This window comes from Lepidochelys kempii, chromosome 2, assembly GCF_965140265.1.
Source record: "Lepidochelys kempii isolate rLepKem1 chromosome 2, rLepKem1.hap2, whole genome shotgun sequence".
Taxonomy (NCBI): Eukaryota; Metazoa; Chordata; order Testudines; family Cheloniidae; genus Lepidochelys; species Lepidochelys kempii.
The window spans coordinates 178,342,538-178,356,599 of NC_133257.1; the positions used below are offsets into that span (position 1 = coordinate 178,342,538).

The 14,062-nt window shown below is 42.4% G+C and overlaps 2 protein-coding genes across 8 annotated transcripts in view; one reads left to right on the forward strand and one right to left on the reverse strand.

The window, feature by feature from the left end:
• The window catches only part of SUGCT (succinyl-CoA:glutarate-CoA transferase), a 492,934-nt gene extending 486,213 nt beyond the window's left edge, over positions 1-6,721 (reverse strand). For 4 of the 7 annotated variants that reach the window (XR_012157441.1, XM_073332836.1, XM_073332842.1 and 1 more), the window contains exon 1: positions 1,125-3,056. Coding sequence is in view for 6 of the 7 variants with exons in the window: in XM_073332836.1 (XP_073188937.1) it covers positions 1,125-1,302 (178 nt within the window). In the remaining variant the exon portion in view is untranslated. Of the gene's footprint in view, positions 1-1,124; positions 3,060-5,411; positions 5,551-5,739 lie in introns of those variants that run through there. The other 3 variants (XM_073332839.1, XM_073332837.1, XM_073332838.1) reach the window with 3 other exon arrangements.
• Positions 6,225-12,658, forward strand: MPLKIP (M-phase specific PLK1 interacting protein). The gene is made up of 2 exons (XM_073332843.1): positions 6,225-6,731; positions 11,593-12,658. The coding sequence occupies exons 1-2, from the start codon at positions 6,357-6,359 to the stop codon at positions 11,794-11,796; spliced, it is 579 nt and encodes a 192-aa protein (XP_073188944.1). The 5' UTR covers positions 6,225-6,356; the 3' UTR covers positions 11,797-12,658.
• The last annotated feature ends 1,404 nt before the right edge of the window (positions 12,659-14,062 follow it).

The window sequence follows — 14,062 nt, forward strand, 5'->3', positions numbered from 1 at the left end:
TGAAACAGATTGGGAAATGAGCAAATCAATTCCACTTATTAAATGGCCACCAGAAGTTAGGGGTTTTTTTTTTATTATTAAAGATAAAAATAGAGCTTGCAGGAAAGGAGAGAGTGAATCCACTAGGAAATCCCCAAACAGTGAAAAGTTAAATAATGGGAAGCTCACAAAATGGGTTATTTGCCCATAAAATGCAAACAAACAAACAGCTTTAATGTCTGAACTAGAAAGTGCAACACATTCTCTATATATTGCTGTTAGTAGTCTGATAATTAGTTCTTCTTGGGCTCCAGACCCTCCCAAGATTCTCTCTTTATTTTTTGCAACCTGCACACATTCATTGACCACTCTGCAAAGTCTGCATTATAATCAGAACCTTTTGAGTTCTTCCTCAACCACTGTGGAAAATTATACCCCTAACTCCAGATGTACATTTTCATTTAGAAAAAATAAATCATTTGCAGTCAAGACAGTTATGGGATTGGTAATGCTGCAGCAAGAGTGTAAAGTCCAATTTCAGATAAACAATAAAAAACAAAATAAATTTCCTTAAAATGCTAGGGGACAAAGAAAACTATCTAAAAATCTATGTGAATTCAGTCTGCTATAGTTGCAAGATGTTATTATTAGTGTCATATATTCATGTCCTGCATGGACATTAAACTATTCCATCATATTTTTCCTAAGAGCAGAAGTTTCCCTTGGTATCTGCAGCCCTAGAGGTAGTTGCATTTCAGTGTTTGTGTGTGTGGCGCTCTCAGAACCTTTGAGGACATGAAAGATTTTATTATAGCACATCACACGTATAGCATAATTCTCAACCAAGCACATATTTATGTCGGATTGTCCCTTATCAGCCTGCTCTGTAAAACCTTGTGTTTTTCTAAACTAAGACCGCTGGGGCAGGAAACACGTTGATCGTTTGGGAAAGGTCTCTCACCTAATTACATAAATAACAGTATGAAGAGATGCTTGCTCTGAGATACTTTTAAGTAAAACTTCTCCTGGACTTTGATTCCTTTCCACAGCCCTGCGCACGTGTTACATGCTACACACGACCCATGGTGTCTATGCCAGATAAAACAAGTGGTTTATTAAATTAAGAGTTTAAAAGAAGTGGCTACCTGGCTGGAGAAAGCTTCCCTGCACCCCTCTGCTGCTGCTAGGTGAGGAGAGGCTTCGCAGAGGGCTGGGGCAGAGGGGAGAGGCAGAGCAGCCACTGCTGCTAGGGAGTGTGGGGCACAGACTCCTCCTGCGCCTGACACAGGAGCAACTCCTCCTTCCCAGCACAGCGCTCAGCATTGCTGCGGCTGCCAGCCCGAGCCGGGACAATCAGACGCCTCGAAGGCACGGTGGGCTAGGTACTGAGGTGCAGGACAGGCTCACCGCGACCGCTGTCAGAGCCGCAGGCACTCGAGGAAGAGGACTGGAGGAGGAGCGTCACTGTCCAATTTGACTCGGCCCCTCCCCACCTCCGCGTGTGTGAAAAAGGTCCCAGTCCTGTGTACTGCGCGGTCGCAGTGCTACACCACTTCCTGCCTACCCCTGCCCCACGGAAATTCTCCCACCCTTTTGTACTGCGCAAGCGTAGTTCTCACTGTCTCTCCCATTTTTTTCTCGGAGAGTGAAAATGTTCCCAGCTTTGCGTACTACGCAGGCGCGACGCTAAATGTCTCCTGGTCCTGTATCTGTGAATGCAAGCATAATCCCACCATTCCTTGTGGTAGTGGGAAGTTCAGGAGAGGGAGGATAGGGTTTAACCCTCTGGGGAAAACCCTCACCCTCAGTCATGGTCAGGGAGTTCTCAGACTTAGTTGCACTGTGGTTTATGGCTTTTGTCATAAATATAAAGGGAAGGGTAAACCCCTTTGAAATCCCTCCTGGCCAGGGGAAAGCTCCTCTCACCTGTAAAGGGTTAAGAAGCTAAAGGTAACCTCGCTGGCACCTGACCAAAATGACCAATGAGGAGACAAGATACTTTCAAAAGCTGGGAGGAGGGAGAGAAACAAAGGGTCTGTGTCTGTCTGTACACTGGTTTCTGCCAGGGATAGACCAGGAATGGAGCCTTAGAACTTTTAGTAAGTAATCTAGCTAGGTATGTGTTAGATTATGATTTCTTTAAATGGCTGAGAAAAGAATTGTGCTGAATAGAATAACTATTTCTGTCTGTGTATCTTTTTTGTAACTTAAGGTTTTGCCTAGAGGGGTTCTCTATGTTTTTGAATCTAATTACCCTGTAAGATATCTACCATCCTGATTTTACAGGGGGGATTTCTTTATTTCTATTTACTTCTATTTTTTATTAAAAGTCTTCTTGTAAAAAACTGAATGCTTTTTCATTGTTCTCAGATCCAAGGGTTTGGGTCTGTGGTCACCTATGCAAATTGGTGAGGCTTTTTCTATAAACCCAGAGTGCATAAATTTTTTTTCATATAAACCCAGAGTGCATAAATTTTGCCCCTGTGAAGTTTTATTCTGCCTGGTTGAGCAAATAGTTAGGGAGAATCCCTCTTGTACTAATTTACTTTGTGTAAAACTAGAGTTGGCATATTCATCCTATGCATTTGTAAAGCATCCAACATGAGGTTACCAGAGCATCCTTTAAAATATATAGCTCACAAATGTATTCTACTTTTCCCCCAGTAAGGAAGGAAATTCCTTACTGGCCTAGAAACTGATGATCATCCTCTGGGATATGTTGCCAGAGGATGATAAGAGGAGAGTTTCACCAGTTGCATTTAATCAGCCTGAATAAAGAGATGCATCTTATTTTTTTCCAGAGAAAGTTTACCAAGTTTCAACTCTAGCATACCTTTGTTGAGCAACTTTCAGAGCTTCTTGTACAGCAGAGGCGGGCAAACTACGGCCCGCAGGACCATCCTGCCCAGCCCCTGAGCTCCTGGTCAGGAAGGCTAGCCCCTGGCCCCTCCACTGCTATTCCCTCTCCCTGGCAGCCTCGGCGCACCGCGCTGCCAGCACTCTGGGCAGCGGGGCTGCACGCTCATGCAGGGCAGCATGGCAGCGTGTCTGGCTCTGGCCAGGCGGCGTGGCTCCAGACATGCTGCTCTGAGCAGCATGGTAAAGGGGCCAGGGCCTGGGGGTTGGATATGGGGTAGAGGGTTCTGGGGGGTAGTCAGGGGGCGGTTGGATAGGGCAGAGATTATGGGGGAAGTGGGGGGGGAACGGGGGATTGGATAGGGGGTGGGATCCTGGGGGGCGGGGGCGGGGTCCCAGGAGGGGACAATCAGGGGACAAGGAGCAGGGGGGTTGGTTGGGTGGAGGGTTCTGATGGGGGCAGTCAGGGGTTGGGAAGTGGGAGGGGTCAGATAGAGAGTGGGGGTCAGGCCATTGGGGAGGCACAGCCTTCCCTACCTAGCCCTCCATACAGTTTCACACCCTGATGTGGCCCTCGGGCCAAAAAGTTTGCCCACCCCTGTTGTACAGGGTGGGAAACAAAGTTTGTTACTGTTATTTGTACTTTTATATGTTTGAGAGGCATTCAGGTACTACAGTGATTAAACCATATACGTTGGTAGACACAGAAATAGGTAAGTAAACCTATCACAGAACATATCTGCTGCTGATTCTCACAAATATTTTGTTGGAAATCAATAATTTGCGCTATTGTGGGGGAAATGAAGCAACAAAGCATTAGTTTAATACAATCTCAACTAGACTGTAAAGTTAGGACCTCTTTCACGTGGAGCACTGCCATAAAAATAAAGGGAAGGGTAACCACCTTTTTATCCCCAGTGCTATAAAATCCCTCCTGGCCAGAGGCAAAACCCTTTCACCTGTAAAGGGTTAAGAAGCTAAGATAACCTCGCTGGCACCTGACCAAAATGACCAATGAGGAGACAAGATACTTTCAAAGCTGGAGGGCGAAAACAAAGGGTCTGTCTGATGCTTTTGCTGGGAACAGATCAGGAATGCAGTCTCAGAAACTCCATTTACTTAGTAAGTAATCTAGCTAGAAATGCGTTAGATTTCCTTTTGTTTAATGGCTGGTAAAATAAGCTGTGCTGAATGGAATGTATAGTCCTGTTTTTGTCTCTTTTTGTAACTTAAGATTTTGCCTAGAGAGATTCTCTATGTTTTGAATCTGATTACCCTGTAAGGTATTTACCATCCTGATTTTACAGAGGTGATTCTTTTATCTTTTCTTTCATTAAAATTCTTCTTTTAAGAACCTGATTGGTTTTTTCATTGTTCTTAAGATCCAAGGGTTTGGGTGTGTTCACCTGTACAAATTGGTGAGGATTTTTATCAAGCCTTCCCCAGGAAAGGGGGTGTAGGGCTTGGGGGGGATATTTTGGGGGAAGACATCTCCAAGCGGGCTCTTTCCCCGTTCTTTGTTTAACACGCTTGGTGGTGGCAGCATAGGGTTCAAAAGGCAAAGTTTGTACCTTTGGGAAGTTTTTAACCTAAGGTGGTAAGAGTAAGCTTAGGGAGTCTTTCATCCAGGTCCCCACATCTGTACCCTAGAGTTCAGAGTGGGGGAAAAAATCATGACAAGCACAGTTTAAACTTCTTTGAGATAAACAGGTTATCTGTTACTTTTGTTTGGTTTGAAATGGTTTTCCGCAAGGTTGGTTTATAAAATGCAGCAATTGATGGCTTACATTTGTAATTTCTTTTTGCTTAGCTCTTTTAAAAATGCAAAAGATTAAATTAAATTAACTTCAACATTACAAATTTTAACACATAAATGATAGATAATAAAGTTATAGGCACTCATGCTGAAGCAGAAATGGGGCTATGCATTGGTCCACTCACACAGAGCGCAGCATTGAGGCCCAAGTTCTCAAAGCAATGCTAGAGTCTTGGAAGGTTTATATAAAGGGGCTACACTTCTCCATTAATTTAACCTACATTAAAGAGCCACCATAACACTGAAATGAAGTTATGTCTTGGATGGAGGTTAGACTAGATGACCCTTGCAGACGTGGTCCTGGCTAATCCTATAATTCTATGACATAGTTAAGCTGACCTAACCCCGAGTGTAAACCACAGTAGCTCAACAGAAGAATTCTTTGACCTAGCTACCCACTCTCCAGGGGGTGGATTGCCTACACAGATGGGAAAACTCTCCCTTCAATATAACTAGTGTCTACACGGAAGGGCTTCAACACTGCAGCTGTAGCATTTCAAGTGTACACAAACCCTGAATCTGCAGAGCCTGAAACAATAACTCTGATGTGGGAGCAGCCCCATTCAACTCAGTGTGGTAGTTCACACCTCAGATTCCCAGTGATAATTTAAATGTCAATGTTGTTAACTATTTCACTATCAAAGCATGTCTGAAAGGACAAGGAAAAATACTAGGGAGATTTGGTTGTATTGGGAAGACTATCACATTAAAAACAACAAGAAGCTGATCTATGCAGCCAAAAGGCCAGAGAGCAGCGTACCTGAGCCCCAGCAGGAGAAAGTAATCCTGAAGAGCCGGGGGCATTGAACTTCCATCAAGTGGAACCCAGCCTGAAGAAACCCACTAGGGCAGATGGGATCTTATTTTGAACCAGGTTTCAGAGTAGCAGCCGTGTTAGTCTGTATTCACAAAAAGAAAAGGAGTACTTGTGGCACCTTAGAAACTAATGCTCAAATAAACTGGTTAGTCTGTAAGGTGCCACAAGTACTCCTTTTCTTATTTTGAACCCGTGATTAAAGTAGATTGAAGCAGGAGCGGGTGAGCTCTCAGTGCGCCAGCCAAGGAGAAGCCGGAGCAGTGATGCCTACCCAAGTCAGGGAGCTCTCCTTCTGGTCCTTTTTTCTTCCTAAATCTGTCCAAAACAGGGGTTGATCTAAGTGCCTCTGCTGTTGACATGGATTCGAACTGATAAAACACAGCTGTTTGGGGTGTGTCGGGTAGGCCCAGCCCGGGAGGCTGCGTCAGCCACAGGGCACCGTCTGCTTTGGGGATGGGACTTCACCGTCCATGCGGAGCCAGCTGGGAGAACACGAGAGGCCTTCTCCTACGAGGAGAGCTTCACCTTCGGCGTCTTCAGCCAAACCTTGGCCACCCTGCTGCGGGGCACGGCTGGGTGCCTCTCCGCGCTGGCGGCGGCTGCGGCTGCCGCCTCCCCCGGGACCCCAGTGCCCAGACTGCCCGGAAAGCTAGCGCGGTGCACTCTGTCCCCCGCTTCCTTTCTGCCTCCCCGGAACCTCCGAACCCGGAACCTCCTGGCCGCGGCACAGGGCGCGTCGGGCCCCATCGAGCCGCGTCGCAGCAAGCCGCGCGCGCGCGCGCACGCACGCACTCGCCGTGTCTCTCTCCGGCGGTTAGGAGGGGCCGTTGCGCACTTTTCGTTCGTTTCCCGGCTCGGGGCTCTGAGGCCGCAGCGGGAGCCGGAGCCATGCACCGACAGAGCTTCCGCCCCCCCACACCCCCGTGCCCGGGCGGGGGGCCCTGGGGCGGCGGCTTTCGGAGCCCTCCCTCCGGCGGGGGCCCTATGCCGCCCTCCCCGCGGGGCTACGGGAGCCCCCACCACACGCCGCCCTACGGCCACCGGCCCTACTCGCCCCGAGGCCACCACTTCCACGGCGGCGGCGGCGGCGGGCGGTTCGGGAGCCCGTCCCCGGGGGGTCAGAGCCCGCGCAGGCCGCACAGTGCCAGCCCCAGGTACTCGGCTCCCTACGGCAGCATGTCCCCGGCCGCGGCCCAGCAGCGTCCGCCGCACCATCCGCAGCAATACAAGTCCTCGCCGCGGGGCTCCCAGAGATACTACCAGGTATGGGCGGGGGAGCTGCCCTGGCCATCGGGTGGGGCTGCTGTGTGCCTCGGTGCGTGGGCGCCGTGCGCGTGTGGGAAGGAGATTAATGGCTGGTTGAAACACGCAGCAGCCCCACCCCACCCCCCAACTTCCACCCCGCTTCTTAGGTTCCCTCACCAGATCCCAGGAAAGAGGGACTAGTGTAAAACAGAGTGAATCCACCCCCACCCTGTACTAGAGGGCGGAGAGAGACTGATTCACACAGCCAGCGCTTTCCACATTTTCTGAAAGGGAGTGAAACTGACTCAAAGCAGAATCCCCTTCCAGGCCCTTTGGGGCTGGGGAAGAGACAAGGATCCCAGGAATATTCTCCCCCCCCCCCCCCCGTCCTGGCATTTGAGGGGGTGGGATAAGAAAGCACCATGCAAGCTCATCCCTCTCCTTCCTTATGTTACCTTTTCCCCCGGTCTCTCCATTTTACTAAGCTGTTTTTAGTTTGTTTTTTTAAGAGCTGAGATGAATTTGAACGTTTTTGTAACTTTGGCCGGGACCTCTTACTTGAGGAGTTGACATAACTGGGAGATGGGTACAGTCAAGCATGGGATGCTGTTAAAATGACTAAAAAAAATTGTTTTCAAACAGAGTTGAAAATATTTCCTAGTTACAAAAGGAAGTTTAAAAAGAAGTGAAATACTGTTTAAATAATGCTTTGTGGTTTTAAACTTCCAATTTTAAAGTGATGAATCACTATGCTAATCTCTGAATTGTAGTTAGTTTCTGTGTGGGGCTAATAGTTAAAGTAACACCTGTGCGGGTGAAATATTTCTTAGCTAGCAATATCATAATTTTTGTAGTTCATAACATAAACTTTGTCATTTTTTAAAGAAAAAAGGGGGGGGGGGTACAGAACTAACTTTACCAGAATGCACATGCACTATAGAAATGCCATGGTCATAGTCCATAGTATTGGTTTTCAACTCAGTTGGAAAACCTTTTTCTATTCCTACTAAAAGTTCCTGATAAGCTGTGAATGGGTCTTCATGCTAAATCACTCTGGTTTTGCCTTTTCGGAGTGGTTATTGGCATGGGACTGTGCTTACAGCATTGGACACTATGGATAGTTTGTTGAATTTCTGTAAAATTGTTCATCAGGTTATTTTGTTTACAATGTATTCTTTGTGGGAGTAAATGAATAGAATGTAGGAATTTGTAGTGGAGGAAGGGATTGAAATCTAACATGACTAAAAGGTCTGGAGGGGACAGTTAACAATTGTTCTTAAACTTCATGCTGGTAGATACTAAAAATATTTAGAAAAGTAACTACATGTAACTGTTCTTTAAGTTGCACAAGTACAGAGATCTAAATAGACATGGGAAAGAAGTTATATTGTGGCAAAGTGTAACTACCCATGACTAACCAATTTATTTGAGCATGAGCTTTCGTGAGCTACAGCTCACATCACGAAAGCTCATGCTCAAATAAATTGGTTAGTCTCTAAGGTGCCACAAGTACTCCTTTTCTTTTTGCGAATACAGTCTGATACCCATGACTGTGTCCCTACAACTTAGTCTCTAATAGATTAGACCCCGGCGTTCAGGAAAGAGCTATTTCATAATGACCCCGGGAAGAAAATGATGAGTACTGAGCAACTTGATTCCATTGTCTGTTCAAAAGTTTGTGTTACCATTGGAGAGAATAATATTCTCTCTCTCTCCCCTGTAAACCCATCATTGCTAATAGAGACACATCAAAACCTCTAAAGCTTGTTATACTACTGATACCCTCAAGTTTAGGGACCTAGAAAAAACATCTAAAAACATTTGTCTGGAAACAGAACTTAGAAAAGGCAATTCTTATTAACCGTATTGGTTAGATTTTTTTACTTAACACCAAATATTTGCACTTTTCAAGCACTAAAAATGAGGATAGTTGAATTTGCACCCTCAGTTACCATAATCTTTTTTTAAAAAGGACAAAAAAGCTTAAAGGGAAATAGTATTAAGTATAGATTTGTTATAATTATATTTTCAAAACAGTTTGAATAAATGCCGGTCCTTGTCTAATAATAGGACTTTCTCTTTACTTAGCTTTCACTTAGTTTTCTGCCATAAGTATTTCTACTTCCACTATCACCTTGTTATGCTAACTTGATTAACTGTTTAGACATACACCCGACCCTTGCTAGAATGCGGAATTTGGGATCCATGCGCCATACTACGTTAACGCGGGGACCACACTAAAAGGAATTGCAATTAAAGTAATTAAATTTGGGGTCCCTTGCCGCAACCGTGTTATGTACGCATTCACGCTATATAGATGTGCATTCTAGCGAGGGTCCAGTGTAGTAGTCACTAGTAAGACTTTTTAATACAAAGGCTCTATCTCCATCAGGGAACTGTCCCATTGCTGACAGGGGTGGTAACCCTGATTCCCCCATCAGTGGAGGCTGGAAAAATGTGGAGATGGGACAAAAAATTTCAGTATTATTACAGGAAGAGCATAATCTGGTAAAACAGTATCATATCATGCTTTCTATAAAGGGTTGAAAATCCTTGGCTCCTCTGAGCTGGCAGCTAAACCTTTTCAGCATTAACTGAGAGGAAATAGGGAAGGGAAGTGACTACTGCTATCTTTCTAGGCATTATTATCACATTTAAAATCATGGCATTAAACCGTGTCAGCTAGAGACAGTTTTCCTGTGTAGACAGAGCTGTAGGTTTTCTATTCAAAGGAGGATTGATGTGAGAATAGCTTCACTATATCATTAAGAGAAGTGTTCTGAAATTTGTCTCCCTTCCCCACACACTCTCAGTAATACAATAAAGAATTAACACTTATTTGTGTTTGGAGATGCTTGTCATGGTTAATATTTTAAGATATGAACTTCTAAATACATAGGGAGTTATTTCAGAATAGTGGTTTGTGATTAACAATGTGTGGAAGTTCCTCTTCCAGAATGAGTGCTTTATTTCACATTAGCTTACTTCAAAACGGCGTTCTTATTCCAAAACAACATCAACACATGGAGTTAACTATTCCTGCCTAACTCCTTCTAACTTCACACCCCACCTTATTCCAGATTGAGTTTCACATCTATATGAGCCTGTCAGAATTTTAAATACACTTCTCCAATGCAATCATCCCTTCAAACTATTTACTACAAATCCAAAGTCAGAGTTTTTGAGTTTGGATAAAGTAATTGTCTTCTGAATGCTGAGAATTATAAGCAGAATGTTACAAAAAGAATAAAGACTTTCTGGGTGTGGTGGTTGGGAGCAGTGTTATAACCACTAAATTAGATTACAACATTTTAGAGAAGTGAAGCATCTCTTTGATCAGTCTTCTGACGTCTAGCAGACACAGCTTTGCTTTTTAATATGCATGCTTAAATGAGTGTCTCTTAATGCCAGTCTTTGTTGCAGGTTTTTATTGGCTTGGTCCAGGGAATACTTGTAAATCTACTAATGTCTCATGGAAGGCTTTGTGAAATATAATTAACAGCTGTTATTTTGTTTATATATTCTTATTATTATGACATGGGTACACTGATATGAAAATTGTGGCATCACTGTTATTCTACTTCTCTGCTGGTAGTCATTCTTCTGTTTGTGAGATCCTAGTCATAGCCACATAATTTAGTTGTGATGACATGTAGAAATAAGGAGTGGGGTGAAAAAAATCAGATGTTCTTCAAGGTGGCTTCTGCATATTCCCATTTGTGGGATGTACCTCCAGTGCCATCAAACTTCACGTGCCCTGTGGAAAAAATTACCTATTGTGGCCACCCCTTTGCAGCAACAGATTTTTAGAATTGAGATTTGGAGAGGATGGATGGTCCCCAACATCCTCCATTCTTCCTCCTCTGTGGCTAGGTGTAGGGACATCTCTGTATGGAAGGAAAACTTGTTGCTGTCTGTTATCTTTAGATACATAATTTCTGTGCCATTGTTTAGACCATCCCTAAGCAGTTCGTCAGGTTCCAAGTTTTTCCTGCCAAATTTGAGAGTTTAAAATCTTATCTGTTGCTCTGTGAAGGGCCTAGATATACACAAAAGGAAACTAACCTTACAGAGGAAAGCATGAAATTAATAATACCCATGCTGTGAGATTCACAAAGTAAAATCTTTGTTATAGTTCTCTTAGGTTATGTACTTGCAACAGTAGTCAGTGAGAATAATTAAGTTGGTGTCCCTTCAATGTAAATTGTCTGTGCTTTGACAAAATTCAAGTCTCAAAAGCACCAACAGACAAATAATTAGTCTATTGTAAACAGTTTGCGCTGCATTTAATTAACAGATTTATGTAGTAACAATACCCACATTTGGTTATCTAAAGAAGGGAATCTTTTATGTTGAACTTGAAAAACAACTGGTTTAACCCGAATACCATATTCTTTACTGTAAGTGTTTTGGGTCAACTGTGTCTTTGTCTGCTTTGTACAGCACAGATTAAACCCTCAGCCCTTAAATACTTTGTGGTGTTTAGATTTTGCTGTTTGGAAATGGTTCTTTGTAAACTCTTTCCGACCTTTAATCTATTCTTAGTTTTGTTGCCTAGCTTTTAAATTAGACCTGTTTCAGAGCTATATAGTCTATTTAAAAATAGTCTCAGTTGTTTCTTTCTGCAGTTACATACCAGTATGAAGTGAACATTTACTTTAGACAAGCTTACTCTTGTATAATGGTACATCACTGTTCCCAAGAAAATATTGTGATGAACCTTGAGATACAAACTAAACTCCTGTGAGGAAGATACTCTATGGCAGTGGTAATTATCACTAGCAGATGGAATTTGAAAGGTCTGCTACATTAGAGGAAAACTTTTTTCGTTTTAATTAGTCTATTAAATGTTTCTTTACCTGATGGTTTTCTTCCAAAGGGATCACCCAGGACATCTACTCCATTTGGTACAGCGCATGGCAGAGGGAAAAGAGTGTCTAATGATGTGGAAAACTATTACAGACCTTCAATGCTTGAGGACCCATGGGCTGGCCTAGAGCCAGTTTCTGTTACAGACATAAACCAACAATACAGCAGTGAGCAAACAACATATACTGGTAAAAAAGGGAGGTATTTCAGTTAACATTTCTAAAAGCCAAATAACTCCATCTGTCAGGAAAACTTTGGGACAAAATCTTTACACCTACACAAAATGAACAATAATCAAGACCCTAGCTAATGCTTTTATTTGTACAAATGTCCACCCTTTTATCTGACTTCTTTTTACTGCATTGGATATTTTTATGTATGGGGGAGGGAAAAGTAGTGGAGGATAATATACATTTCTGGCTATATGGAAGTGCCTACCAGCTTTGAAGAACAAAGTGTTCTTTAATCACCAGCGATTGATTTGTGTCTGTTAAAACAGGTTTCCATATATTTACCTCTTCCATGCCAGATTGTTAACCTAACTTTTATTGTTAACTCCTTTAGGAAGTGGTATTTTTTTATGTTTCAACGTTTTTAGAATGAAGTGTGGAAATACAAAAAACAAAACCCTCTGTAAATCCTTGGTTTGTAATGTAAAAAAATTATTTTAGGACTTTTTTGTTAAGGTGTACTTGGCAAAGAAGTAATTAGTGAAATTAGTCATATTCTGTAAATATAATGCTTGTATTCTGTGGTTAAACTTTGATTTTGTGCACAATTTTTTGTTTGTTCTAGTGTAAAATAAGTGAAACATGAGTTTTAGCCATCTCAGGAAACAAATGTATTGTATTTGGAAAGTTTAATTTGTTAAACCAGCTCTTGAATGATAAACGTCTGTAATCATGTTTGGGTTGGGTTTTTGGGGGGGGTTTTTTGTTTTGTTGTTTTGGTTGCATTTTAAAGTATTCCTATTTGGAAACAAAATAAGAAATTTATGGATTATAGCAAACATATGTCTTCTGGCAAGTAAAGATTAACCTGCACATAAACATTGGATAATTAAATGAATGCAAAGATGTCGTCTTGCTCTAATTTTTAGAATAGTGTAGATCTGGTGATGAATCAAACTCCGTTTGTATGATTAGATAATTGAGTTCAGTACATACCATAACACTTCACTCTTAAATTGTCCATTAGCATTTGGACTTGGATAAAGAAAGTCTCTTCTGACTTGGATAAAGAAACTAGATTAACATCTCTGCTTACAAGAGCCTTTTTACCATTTTTTGTCACCTGATGGGTAATGTGTCATAAGTTATATGAAAGCTTTGTTTAGGGCTTATCTACACATGGAGTTATCCCTGTGTGGATGCTCTTATTTCCAGAACAAATAGGGAATAAAACCATGTTTAGACAAGCCCTTACTATGACCGTGTTATGCTTGCAGTAATGTCTAAAAACTGTCAAAACGCCTGAGATGTTATGGTTGGAAATATCAATATTTGACCTTAGTTATGATGGATTTTAAATATAGATTATGGGTGAGAGCTTACTAAAGTAAAGAAAGCCTGAGGTCAATTTTAAATTGTGATACTAAGTTTGGGTGCTTCGTAACATTTCAGAAAAATGACTTTGGTAGTTGTAAGATTCACATACTCTGATTTTTAGGTGTGTGCACGCATTGCATCCATGGATGTCTGCTTAGGACACTACTCAATACACCTTGCTAAGTTGTAGCTCTCAAATAATCGGAGTTTTGCTTGTGTGAGGAATGTGAAATAGCCCTTAAATGTTTGCAGAATTCTTCCATACTGTCTACTTAATGTCAAGAATACGTAAACCCTCAGTCCAGAATCAAAATTGGTTTTGGTTAACCAGCTTATTGGTGATGTATCATTAGACTGTCCTTGTTTTTATCCACAGTGCATACCAGCAGTACTGAGATGACTTAAAAATAAACCATGGAAAGTTTTATAGAACTAAAAACAGTTAAATGTACTCATCGTGAAACGTGAAATATTAAGCTTTGCTTTTTTTATTTGTCAGGGGCGGTAAAGCTCAAACAAAAAGGTTATGGGGTGCTTTACTGAGTCAGTTTTCTTTTACTGTTCCATACTTAATTCAGTGCAGTTTCTTTTTAATAAGATGCTTTATGCTCTTGGGAAACAGATTTGGTAGTATCTGATACTCTTCAGAGAGTCAAATTATAAATGTTCCCAGTTACAGATATGAGAAGAAACTGGGTTTGGGAAGGGAAAGGATTCGTAACAGAAGACACTGTAAGAGGTGGGACTTGGTTACAATAGCCCTACATCAGCTGTCATTGTACTGTGTAAAGATGCATTTCTTTCACTTTGGCTTTACAGTTCAGCCCAGCTCCCTCTGGATTTGGGTCTCAGACTTCAGAGAAGGTAGATGCTGTTCCAGAAAAAGAAATTTTCAGGAAAATATCTTCAAGTTTTGTTAAACTAATACAGGCC

What these genes read in the sequence shown, in the direction of transcription:
- MPLKIP (XM_073332843.1), top strand. Translation starts at nt 6,357, where the DNA reads ATGCACCGACAGAGCTTCCGCCCCCCCACACCCCCGTGCCCGGGCGGG. An exon ending in GCTCCCAGAGATACTACCAG is followed by an intron (nt 6,732 to 11,592) that starts GTATGGGCGGGG and finishes TTTCTTCCAAAG; the next exon opens with GGATCACCCAGGACATCTAC.